Consider the following 13,200-nt stretch of genomic DNA (forward strand, 5'->3'; position numbering starts at 1 on the left):
AGCAGAAATAAAAAGATACTCGCAGTTAGGGGTGGGCAATAGAAAGTAAAATGTCTATTACAGTGTTCTTAAAATAATAATTTAAGATGATGTTCTGTACATAATGTTTATTTTTTTCACAGAAAAGAGATAAGAGTTAGATTTAGATTATTGTTCTTTTTTTTTATGTTCAGTGATCAAAATTGCAATGTTTAAAATCCATCATCTGCTCATAATCACTTTTTTGAATTTCAAAGATAAAATTAGGCTTCGCTTGTTGGTAAGTACAAATACGTTTATAATTTACAAATATATAAACATTAAATAACTAACTTATTAATACATTAAGCATTAAGTATTATAGTTAATATATAAACATATATTATGAAAAATATTATAAAATTGACAACTTGAACCGAAACCCAAACTGTGACCATAAACTGCAAAAAATGTCTGCATTCAGTCAGATGAATAGAAAGTGTGTGTGCCCCGTAAAGCCTGACTGATGTGTTTTCAAACAATGAAAGAATAGTGTGCTCCAGTATTTTGTTCTAAAATAGAACACCTAAACAGAAAAACCTGTGTTGGAAATAGATAAAAGTTCAGCATGCTATGAAAAATATGTACTGCTTTGGCTTGTGGTGGGAAACAAGCATTATTTTAACAAGTGGAGCATTTGAGACAACCTTAACCTTCCATCTTTTACTGCGGAGTGATTGAGGTGATTGTAATACCAATTCTCTTGATGAATTTTAGTGGTTTGTTGTTTACTGGTATATTGCCCACCCCTGCTCATACACACATAGGTTGTTGCACACACACACACACACACACACACACACACACACACACACACACACACACACACACACACACACACACACACACATTTATAGCCACTCATGCAGGAGCATGGAGCTTTGCAGCATGTTCAGGCTGGGTGCAAGAACGCTAATGCAATTGTAGGAAAGACGAACCCTGGACGCTAGGCTCAGCCAGCAGATGTTTCGTTCAGCTGTATGAGAACACGTCGCTCAACTGTTATGGCAAAGACACTCACTCACAAATTAGCAAACACAAAGCATCACTATTTTAAAAGGCTTACTATTAAAAAACAATTCAAATAGATGTGTTTTTACACAGATGACCTGTTCAGAACCGAAATGTCTGTTTAAATCCATGATTCAGTTTTTTTCCACTTGACTGTAATGTAATTTGTTATGGTGACCTGTATGTGCTGCTGCAGCTGTAACACTTCAGTGGGCTGTGCTCAGACGGCTCCGTCTCAAAGCTCTTATCAGATAGATTTACTACAGCAGACAGGAAACATAATACAAGACATCCTTTTGTTTTAAATTATATGAATATTATATATGAATGTTATATAGTATTCAGGCCACTCTCTGATCTCTCAAACAAACAAGAAAGAGGTTTAGAGTAAATCACTGTGTGTTACTCGAAGTGATTTAGCAGCACAATATCTAAATGATCACGCTAATTTAAACATGTTAAATAACATAATTAAACTTTGTGTGTTTTTTGATTTTGATTTGAACTTCCAATTTAAAAGTGTAGTAAAAACTTGAAAAAAAATGTAATATATAAACTAAGGCCTGGTTTTTAATGATTATCTTTTGTAATCGGCAGCATGCCACAGAGCTTAAATTGTATTTAACCAAGATCATGCCTTTACGTAAAACGATTTCCTAACTGACATAAACCTAGATGGACACTAATATAAAAGATCGACACCTCTCAAACTCACAGCACAGCAAAACGTCCAGAAATCGACCCAAACATCACAAAAATCCCATTGTAATTTCATTTGGCTGAGCCTGAACCATTGAAGTGATTATTGTACTTAATTCGGAAAGGTCATAGGACCACTTGTGCTGCTGAGATATGTGTAAATGTGACTTTGTCAGGCTGGAGAGTCGAGACCTCATTAACGAACGGCGTCAAGCGCGAGGCCTGCTCAACAGCCACTTGTGTGTGATTGGTCTGATTAAGACGAGGGACGCTCTCCACGCAACCCCTTGGAGTAGAGCCTCGTTACAACATCACACAACCTCCCACCTCACATCACTATTAATGCAGCATTAGTACATAATTCAAAAACACAACTCCAACCTGTAGGAATATGCAGAGCGGCGGTTAAAGGGCCCCGGGGCCCGCGCAGCTGCTCTTGCACTCCTCCCTGAAGAATACTAGACGTGGCCATTCTCATTCAGCACACAGAAGATCACATCTGCGCTCTCTTAATGTGCTTAAGAAGCCTGCGTTCTCCTTAATCAGTTCACTTAAGTGAGGAGTTGAGCGGGCCGGTGCACTGGGCGGCCGTCGGCTTGGCCACGCTTTCATTTTTTTTACGGAGGCCCTCCTTGAATGTTTTGCTTGTGTAACATGTCTGTAATTCTTTATTGCTTTTTCTTTTTGCTTTTCTTGTTTCGTTTTGAAAAACGGAGGTGTCTAGTCACATACAGGTCTTAGCAAGAAAGAAAGTTCGAGAAATCCAAGCTGCCATCAAGGTACGTCTGGCTCTGCCCAGCTGCAGGGGGGGCTTTTCATCGCCATGGTTACAGGCTGTTCCTTTGTTTTCCTCCCCTCCCCTACCCCGCAGGTGTCTAGTCACATTCAGGTTCTTGCCAGAAGGAAATCTCGCGAATTTCATTCCAAGCTAAAGGTATGCGCTTTTCTGCTTTTGGGCTTGTGGTTGCCATGCGTCTCACTTCCTGTTTCCTGTGAATGCCTTGTTGCTCTAATTCCTGTAACCTAGATCCCTCGCATGCGACGGCCTGTTTAACATACATAATTCAGTGCCTCTACTCCATCCCCGAAGTGCATCCTCCTTTCACGCTTGTCAGTGGACGTCTGTTTTCCTGGCCGCTTTGGCCTCTGTCTCTCGTTGACCGCTAAGTGTGTGTGCTCTGAGTCTATCGCTATAGGTCCCATGGCGGCTCCTGGTTAAATATAGCCGCAAACCTGAAAAGAAGCATATGCTTTGGAAATGAATATGGATGTGTAATTCAATAGGTCTGGAGAGCAAAGTCAAGCATTACGTTTGTTCAATAATGAAGCACATTTTTGCTGCTCACTGATTTGGAATGGAGGTTTTATAAATCCCAGTTTTCTATCCCTTGTAATTTTGGGGACGGCATTTTTAGAAGTTCACAAACTAAATCTGTAGGTTCCATCTTTGTGGGCTGCAGAAATATACAATAAGATAATTAATGACTAAATGGATTAAATCTACACACATATATATCAGAATGTATGTGGATTCAATAGAATAAATAAATAAATCAGAATATATTGTGGACTAAATAAAAACTTATTTATACAGTTTTTTTATATCTAAACAGTGCAGATATTAAGTCTACTGCTCAAGGATAAATCCATATGTCTTTAATTTATAACTATACTATATATTATAACTATGATTTCTAAGTTTCATATGAAAGGTGAAAGTGTGATTTCTGTGGTGTTATCTTCACCAAATTAATTGTGAGATCTGACTAAGAGATGCATGCAATAAAATAACTGTAAAAGGATTAATTATTGGTCCATTGGTCAGGCAAACAAATATCCCCTCACTCAAACTAAAGCTGTTGGTTGAGTCAGACTTGCTCTGTTAGGATGCTCTAAAAACAGAAGAATGTTTTGATAGTGATATACACAGCATTTATACCCCTTTTGGTTAAATCAGCCTTCAAATAGCTTCTAGTTGCCTCTGCAAATGCATCATGAGACCATGAAAAAAAAGTCCTTTAAGATGTGTGATATAAAAATTTGACACCATTATATGACGAAACAAAGCCTCAGAAGCACAATGCACTTTGCTGGTCACATGAATGTCTGTCTGTGTGTCGTGTTTGCATGTTTGTGTCGTGTGTGGAGTGTTGTCTCTTGCTGGCAGTACGCTTCAGCTGGTGAGAGTGGCTGAGAGCTGGAGGTCAGAGTTCAGCGGGATTCTGGTCACTGCTTAAACAACAAGAGCGGCCACATGACTGCAGGAAAAACACAGTCTAGAGTAAAACCAGCGCTGCTTTGCCTTTATCTCTCCTGGAGTTTAATGAGGTCATCTGTTCTTCCCAAACGCTCTGCACAAGAAGTCTGGACCAAAGAGGCCCATTAGGGCCGTCACTCAGATGCTTTTTGTGGCATCCCCTCTCTCCTGGCTCTTTCTCTTGGCTTTTTTTCTATAACCCACTGGCCGTCAAACGCTTTTCTCATGCCGCATTAATGAAACTACTGAAATCACCCCCCCCCATAATCTCCCACTATGTCCAATCGTCCCCCCCTTTGTGATTCAGTCATATAAACAGCAAAGTGTGCTGCATATAATCACCTTACATCAAATGCATCTCATCCACAAAGGCTGCGGCTTACAAAAAAGGGGGGCTTTTGTGGAAGGGATAATCTGATAATAAATTGACCTGTCATTTAAGATACATCTGCAAAGGTCGTTTCCTAATGTCTGTGTTTACTGAAAGGACCTTGAGGTTGGTCTGACTTCTGTTTCTTTTTCTTTCTTTTTGTGAGGTGATGACTAACTCCTTTTGACCAGCACACTTTTCCACAGTTCCCAGTTTACTCAGATAGATTAATGATTCCCCCATTTGTGTGCATGCTTGTAAGAGTGTGTGTGTGTGTGTGTGTGTGTGCCTAGTGGAGCATCTGTGTGCATTTCCTCCATGAATGGCTGGTCTTTCAGGGACACTGGCGGCTGCCTGAGTAAAAACAGCCAGCTTTTGTATGGGTCTCTGTCTACTCTCATCTAAAGCAAATTAGAAATCAGGAGCGGGGAAGAATTTGAGCTCCCTCCTGCCATTTGCAGCGTAGCATTATAGTAAACCTGCCCAGTGTGCTCTTATCTGAGACATGTTGACTGAAATGACTGTCATTATGGTGCCACTCTTTGAGCTGGTCTGTAATGAAACCCTAGCCACAGTGATCTCAAACTGCCATATTATCAGCTATAAATCTTCCCTAAAGATGCTTTCTGCAGTTCATCTGCTTGACCAGCACTCTCACTGAGCCCTTAATCTTGGTTTTACTATTAGCATGTGCGGTGTGACTTCAGAGGGCTTAGCATATCACAGGGAGGATATGACTAAAAGAATATTTATAAAATGAAAAAATACTGAATTCACAATTTGATCAAAATCAAAATTAGTAATATTCAGTACGTCCTTGAAAGTGGTGTTATCTAACTTGACATTTCAGTCACTGTGTTATATCACTGCTGAAAATACCAGCATGGACCAATATTTCAATTCTAGCTTATGCTGGTTAGTACTAGTTCTGCACTGCTCAGCACCCTGTTCACCAGCTGGTAGTTATACATGACCAAACCATGGACCAATCAGGGACACTTTTTCTTTACGATGGCAAAACACACCAATTAACTGATTTCTGAGAGGCTAGCAATAGCAAGCTATCTTTAAACGCATAAGATCCCACTCTCCAAAGCCACGCCTCCTCCAAAACACAGACCAGATGCAAACCAGTGGCATGATGAAATACGGCGTAGGTGGACTATTGAATGCAACATCATGTTTCATCTCATTCACCTCTGAGTAAACATTACAGTACAGAGCAGTATGTAAATGGAGTATTATTTATTCTTGTATACATGTGGTTCATTAAGTCATCAGCTTTCTTCTTAATGTCATTTCTCCAAGATGCTTCTGTAACGAACATGGCATCTGAAGATACTTCAATATTAATCCCTGTAGTTTTGCTTTTTTTGATGTTTGATTTATTGCAGGCTCCCTCTTATGTCAATACCCTGGGGTTCCCATATTAATTCATTCACATAAACAGTGCTGATTGTTGACATGCAAAAAATATATAAATTAAAATGTGTATATATAATTTAAATTGAATAAATTGAATAAAATGTACAGAATGTACTACAGGAGAATTGTCTGTGTAAATTGACATCATACAAACAGGAAGCTATGCTTCAAAACTCAAAGTTGAGAGCTGTATTGTAGTTACAAACTGTTTGTTGGGAGCTGCGTTAGTAATGATAAAAGATGAGACCATAGTTGGCTTCTGATGCATTTGAGAGACACACCCCAGATTGATAAATTTGTATAAAATAAAACTTAAAGCAGTTTCATTCTGTTTTTCTTTTTACTTACTCAGATGAAAGAAAATCAATTAATGTTAAAAATAATACATAATGTTACAACATTGTATAACAGTGGTCACAAGCCGAAAAGCCAAACAGTTTTTATTTAAACGTATAATTGATGTTTAATAGCCATCAATTCATGATATTTGTAAAAAAAAATATATATATTTAAGATCAAATTGGACAATAAAATGACTGTTTTATGTGTGCACTTTGTCAAAATTAGAAATGTGCCATCCATCAACTGAATTGTGTAACACCAAATCAAGTGCAGACGCAGTGTAGTTTTGGCATGTCGTGACTTGTCACACACAGCTGGAGTGAACACTGTGTAAGCTGGTGAGGATTTTCCAGCATGGTCTTTCTGGAGGAATCTATTGGTGTTTTTCCACTGCATGGTACGGCACGGTATGGCTTGGTATGGTTCACTTTAGTGGTGTTTTCCACTGGTTACAGTACCTGGTAACTGGAACTTTTTTTGGTGCCAAAACGTGACACGTTAACTCTTCTGATCACTGATTGGCCGGAGAGAATCGTCAATTACTGCGTCACTAAACTTGTGACACAAACACAACAGAACTGCTGGATTTAAAGGTGTTGAACAATGATTGACAACGAGTGGATTAATTAGGTATTGCAGTCCAAATTCAAAATGTTGGAGAGGGCTTTTTTCATCTGTCCCCTCTCCCTCGGACTTGATGCACATGCAGATTTTCAGATTGACAACACCAACAGGAATGAGTGCACTTGACGATGAATGAAATGATATACGCTGTGCTTTCCGCCAACTGGCAACCTGGGATGCCAAAATACAATTGGGTAAACTAGCATTGGGCGGGTTTCACAAACCAAAACAGAGATTGACATCCTTGCCCGAAATGCACATTTTCAAAGGAGAATTACTGACCTGTAGCATTGTTTTTCAGAGAAAGTATGTTAACTAAGAACGTTTCTTAAATATCTGCAAACATATAATGGTAATTTTATGCTTTAGTAGAGTCAAAAACTTACATACAGCACCTTTAAATCAATACAGCCAGCGAAGGATCGAATACATCTTTTTTTGAACAAGCTTTTTTTAACAACCAAAAAGTGGCTGTTTTGTTGTCTGTTGAGGAAGTACCGATGTTTCTCAGCTGATAGAAGAGGAGCAGATCCAGCGAGAGCTTGATGGGGCAATGCTGAGTGTTTTTTTTTTTTACAGTAGTCAATAGCGCAACTATAATGAAATGTGAATAATCTCACCCACTCTAAAGCGATACAAAACTGCAGTAGAAATGCAAAGAGCCGAGTCGTACCACCCAGTGGAAAAGCACCATATGTGACCACAACTAGTTAAAAGTTAGTTTGGTTCTGACACCAGCATCCAAAACACAACATATTCTGGTATTTTCAGCAGGAATAAATCTGTAAATCAGATCTAAATGTGTGGATTGCCACAAACCTCTCAGCATTCATGTAGATTGTTTGAATTAAACTTGCCAAAAAGTGCAAATTGAACATTGACAATACAACCTTGTTTGTTTGCGTTTAGGTGACAAGCATGGTAAGTACGAGTTCTCAGTGCTCTTAACCGTGCATCGATGTGTCGCCATCACAGTATAGCAGCTGATAAACACCTGCTTGATCTCTGAGCCTCTCTGCCTCCCTCTAAGCCATATGTGAGCCGCTGCTACCAGCATGTTTAGCCTCAACCCGTGCCCGCTTTTCACTGTCTTTTCAATGAAGTTGTGCTCTATTCACTGGCTGTTTCACATGTTTAGAGGCAGGACTTCCATCCTGTTGCAGTCATGCACGCTATACAGTCTGCATGGGGAATGTTCGTCTTTGTAGCATTCAGGCTTACACACTTTAGCACGATTAATTAAATTACCAGTTTTAGAAATCCATCAATGACCAGACATTCCTTGTGTTATATAAAGTTTATATTGAGAAAACGTATTTAGCCTTCTTGTGAAAACAACAAGGAGGTTGTGTAAAGGAGAAATCATGTCTTTCAGGCCCTTTTCTTTGATGCGTTCATCTCTACTGTTTCTGCTCGGTTTAATGACCTTGATAGGAGCTTTTAGAATGAGAACATTACACACTGTAGGAGAGGAAAGTTAGTATTACTTAACCCTTGTTCCTGACAGACATAATGCAGCTGAGGAGCTGGATAATTTGTAACATCAATGTCACATCTCATTGGATTTCGTTCTCTTTCAGCTCTGCGCTTGATATTAATCATTATCATCTCCCGTGCTCTGTGCTAAAGGCTTTCACTCCTGTCAGACTTTTCGTCTTTAATGCTAGCACATTCCTCTTAAGATCAGCGGCTTTATAGCTCTGAAGAATCTTTTAACATGTTTTCTGTCTGTGGATCTTTGTGTGTGAGGGTGTGAGCTGCTTCATTGTCCTGTGTTTTGTGTGCACTGCAGAGGGGTGATGGTTTCGATTATCTCACGGTTCGGTCTGTACCATGGTTCTGTATACAGTTTCAGTTTAGTAATATAGGATTTTTCTATTTTTAACCATGTTTGTGATGGTTATTAATTTAATCCTCTATATCAGTGTCATTATTGCAGGAAAGCCTATTATGCAGTTTACGTCTGTTATCATTCTGTAAATTATTGTATTGATGTCCATAAATGTTCTATTTTTGCATTAAAAAAAATAAATCTAACATTTTATTTTTCAGTTCAGCTTTGATTTTTAAGAGATTGTTTTATTTATTACTTTTTTTTAAGCTGATGAGGAGATAATTTGCACTTTCACTACCATTCATTTAAATTTGTATTTATTTATTTTTATATTTAAATATATTTTCAAATGTAATTTTCCCTGTGATGACACAGCTGAATTTTCACCAGTCATTATTACTCCGGTCTTCAGTGTTCTAACATGCTGATTTTCTGCTTAATTATTAAAGGTTGTTATTGAGTCTCAGTTAATTAAAGATTCAATAAAAAAAATAAATAAATAAAGATAATGGTTCTTAATATACATTTTGAAAACTTTTTTAATACATTTTTAATACTTAATATTTTTGGGAAAATTGTGAAACTTTTTTTTTCTGGATTCTTTTATGAATAATAGGTTCAAATGAAAATCATTTATTGGAAACAGAAATCCAATATATCATTGTAAAAGTTTTTACAAACACTTTAGATCAAAATAATGTGTCCTTGCTGAATAAAAGTTTTATTTATTGATTGGTTTGCCTGCTTGCTTCATCATTTATTTTGTACATATCTTGCCCCAAAATTTTAAATGGTAGTGTATTTTTGGTCAAATAAATGCACTTTTGTTATAAATTAGAGAACAGTTTTAGAAGCATTTACACTAGTGGTGTCAGACTTCTGGCACTGAGATAAAACCATGGTACAAATGTGTATCCTGAACCGTGTTGTTAAAAGAAACCATTTAACTTCTAGCTCACTATGTCTGTCCCCTTTCTGGATCCTAATTTCTTTTCTAAATGCTATTGAAGGATCAGAGCGTGAAGGACAAAGCTCTTCAGAGTATGGCCTCCATGTCCTCAGCCCAGATCGTCTCTGCCACTGCCATCCACAACAAGCTGGGTCTTCCGGGCATCCCGCGTCCTGCTTTCCCCGGAGCAGCAGGGGTAAGACCGCCCTCTGGCACCCACCTATCAGTACACTTATTTCTGCCACATGGCTGGCCAACGAGCCGCCACCGTCAGCTCCAATCCCATTACACACCCTCAGAGCCGTGCCCACATCACCTGCCTTCATCAGATAAGCTCACTAATGCCACACTCAAGATAACTAGACTGTATCCAACATAGTCCATCTCATTTTTCAATGAACGTGATAACTGATGTATCAAGAGTGCACAGACGTGTGTGAGCCTGTGGATAGGCTGTGTTTTGTTGTCTATTTATTTCTCTAATTCTCTAGTTTTGGCAGGGCATGATATCCACGGGCCAGCCTGGATCCTCACAAGAGTGAGTATCTCTACTAGAAGTTCTGCTCCCATTGACCCACTAAAGCTTGTCCTCTTGCTACAGTGATTGCAAGGCACATCAGACATTCTTCTTCCTCTTCTTCTGCACCTTCATCATTGTACTCACCCTCTTTTCCAACACCTTCTTCTTCTGCCTCTTCTTCACTACCTTCTTCTGCACCTCCTTCCTTTTGTTCTTCACCACTATGATCTTCACCTTCTACACATCCTTCTACATCTTCTCCACTGTCTTCATCATCTTATTCTTCACCTTCTTCTTCTGCAGTTAATTTACTGCTTATTCTTACCATAATGGGGTGGTTAGACTCTAAATTCAATGCTCATAATTTCATGTTTAGGTGTGTTGTCTAAATTTAATAGTATTAAAGGGTTAGTTCACCTAAATATAAAAAATTATGTCATTAATGACTCCCCCTCATGTCGTTCCAAACCCGTAAGACCTCTGTTAATCTTTGGAACACAGTTTAAGATATTTCAGATTTAGTCCGAGAGCTCTCAGTCCCTCCATTGAAAACGTATGTATGGCATACTGTCCATGTCCAGAAAGGTAAGAAAAACACCTTATTACCTTTCTGGACATGGACAGTAGACCATGCACGCATTTTCAATGGAGGGACTGAGAGCTCTCGGACTAAATCTGAAATATCTTAAACTTTGTTCCAAAGATAAACGGAGGTCTTACTGGTTTGGAACGACATGAGGGGGAGTCATTAATGACATAATTTTAATATTTGGGTGAACTAACCCTTTAATGAGTGTAATAATTTATTTTCATCACTGGCAGTGTGAAAGTGCCAAATCTAGCGACCAGGGAATAATTACAGGAACACTTTACCCCTGTATTTGCCGGAATGGCAGTGTGAAAGGGGCTTTGTAAATTAGTTAGCTTATTTGAAATGTAGTGAGCCAGTTGTCAGGCGTGCACGCAGTCATTCAGCAAAAAACTTGCAATATCCAATGAAATGAAGAGAATGTGAGAACAGGAGGAGGTAAAGCTTGAGTGTCATGACTGTGATCTGAATCTGCATTACATTGTTAGAGAACTAAATATATAGCCCAAAACTTTCTTGTGTTTTTTTCTGCCTTGCAATTGCAAGCACTGGCATTTCCTTCTTTATTCCACCTGTCTCTGTTTTGTCTGCTTTATTGTCGTTCATCTCTTCTTGATGTCTGTATTTTCCCCGACCCTTCCAGATTTCTTTCTTTTCCTCAGAGTGATCAGAGATAGAGGAAGCCTTTCCCAGAAACAGGGATGGGTTGAATCCAAGTTTGAATACTTGGTGCAGCTTTGTTTCTTCTTTGCTGTGGAGCCTCTTAATCTGTTCAGTATGTAGTGCAGTTAAACTTATGGCTGCTCGTTTTCCTGTTCTTAATTCTCCTTTGTCTATGTTTTAGCATCAAGCCATTTGCTCAGCAAGCGTACCCCATCCAGCCAGCAGTCACAACTACAATCTCAAGTATGTCGGTCCCCGCTTGCGATGTTTTTGTGTTTTTATCAATTCCCATTCAGATGTAGCATTCTGTTTGTTTAGAAGAGCTAATATTCAGTGTGTGTAGGTTATGATCCGCCGACAGCGCCGGCGCCCACAGTGCCCGCCTGGCAGGGACGATCTGTCGGCACATCTAAACTCAGACTGGTGGAGTTCTCCGCTTTTCTGGAGCACCAGAGAGATCCAGATTCTGTGAGTTGCTTCTTAATCTTACTATAAGTCTAAATGAAATGTAAAATTTGTTATTCCTAATACACACTCCTGGTCTAATTACACCTAATTCATCAGTGACCTTTAGCCTACTAGTCAAAAAGCCTTCTCAAAGTGGAGTGTTTTTAGAAAGAATTCCTCCACGACTGACTGAAAACGCACATTCTAGTATGCAACATGTACTTCTCACAATTCAATCTCTTTCCAATGGGGAAAAATACCGCCCTACATTTTTGGCTCTTGGAATATCTCAGATCAATGTTTACTTCAGAAAAATTCTCATACTGTAATAAGGGATGCAAAGGGGTGGAAAATTCCCTGTAAATTTCCTGAAACCTAACAGAAATCCCTGGAATATTTCCGAAATTTACTGGAAATTGTCCACCTTTTTGCAACCCAAACCGTAATACAGTGAAAATTAGTTGTGAATAACATTTTATGTTGTCTTTGAGGACTGTCAAAACACAGTGTCCTGTTTTTATTTTATTTTTAATTTGTAACATAATTTAGATGTCATCAAGCTTAAATAAAAAGTATTGTTTCTATACTATATTAAAGCACCATTGCTAATAATGTGTTTCTTAATATTCTATGGCACATTTGTAAATATCTCAGAATTATGCCTTAAGAAATCGAATTGTTATACTTTTTACAATTAAATTAAATTTGTTAACTTAAATATCATGAACTACCAATGAACACTTTATGACATGTAGGGCTGTGCAAAAAATCAAATGCGATTTTCATGCACATCTCATCAGTAAAGACGCTCCTTTAATTAGAAGTATTATCTCCAGCACGTGCGTTCAGATCAGGGTTGCCAGGTTTTCACAACAAATCCTGCCCCGTTGCTTCTTAAAACGAGTCCAAAACTAATCGCGATTCCAGGAGGTTCCCCGATTTAAAAAAAAATGCTTCCCAGAGTTAAAATATACGTTTTGTTTTTTGGCATGGTTGTCTTGGTTATATTCGCATTTTAGGGGCTAAATATCACGTTATTGGTATTGGGGTTGCTTCGAACCACGGACATGAAAAACAACCCCAGACTTAGCAACATTGGTTCAGGTGGAGCAGCAGTTACTACACAGAGCCGTAGTCTACCGACAACTAACACAAAATCGCTTTCAAAATCGACAAAGAATCGCCACTGATTTTAAAATCGATTTTGTGTAGATTGTCAGTGAATTACGGCTCTGTGTAGTAAATGCCAACCATTGTTGCCAAGTCTGTGGTAAGTTTTTCATGTCCGCAGGTCGAAGCGACAAAACCAATAACGTGATATTTAGCCCCTAAAATGCGAATTTTACCAAGACAACCATGCCAAAAAAAACCAGTATATTTTAACCCGGGAAGCATTTTTTTTTATCTGGGAACCTCCTGGAAACGCGATTAGTTTTGGACTAGTTTTGAGAA

At 38.6% G+C, this 13,200-nt stretch overlaps 1 protein-coding gene across 6 annotated transcripts in view; it reads left to right on the forward strand.

Annotated features, from left to right (window-relative positions):
* LOC127961682 (transcriptional enhancer factor TEF-1) overlaps positions 1-13,200 on the forward strand; it is a 74,453-nt gene that overhangs the window by 48,862 nt on the left and 12,391 nt on the right. For 3 of the 6 annotated variants that reach the window (XM_052560912.1, XM_052560910.1, XM_052560911.1), the window contains 7 exons: positions 2,445-2,507; positions 2,600-2,662; positions 7,656-7,667; positions 9,591-9,725; positions 10,021-10,067; positions 11,483-11,544; positions 11,645-11,769. In XM_052560912.1, coding sequence (XP_052416872.1) covers positions 2,445-2,507; positions 2,600-2,662; positions 7,656-7,667; positions 9,591-9,725; positions 10,021-10,067; positions 11,483-11,544; positions 11,645-11,769 — 507 coding nt within the window. The remainder of the gene's footprint in view (positions 1-2,444; positions 2,508-2,599; positions 2,663-7,655; positions 7,668-9,590; positions 9,726-10,020; positions 10,068-11,482; positions 11,545-11,644; positions 11,770-13,200) is intronic. The other 3 variants (XM_052560913.1, XM_052560914.1, XM_052560915.1) reach the window with 3 other exon arrangements.

The sequence above is a fragment of the Carassius gibelio genome, chromosome B7, assembly GCF_023724105.1.
Source record: "Carassius gibelio isolate Cgi1373 ecotype wild population from Czech Republic chromosome B7, carGib1.2-hapl.c, whole genome shotgun sequence".
Taxonomy (NCBI): domain Eukaryota; kingdom Metazoa; phylum Chordata; class Actinopteri; order Cypriniformes; family Cyprinidae; genus Carassius; species Carassius gibelio.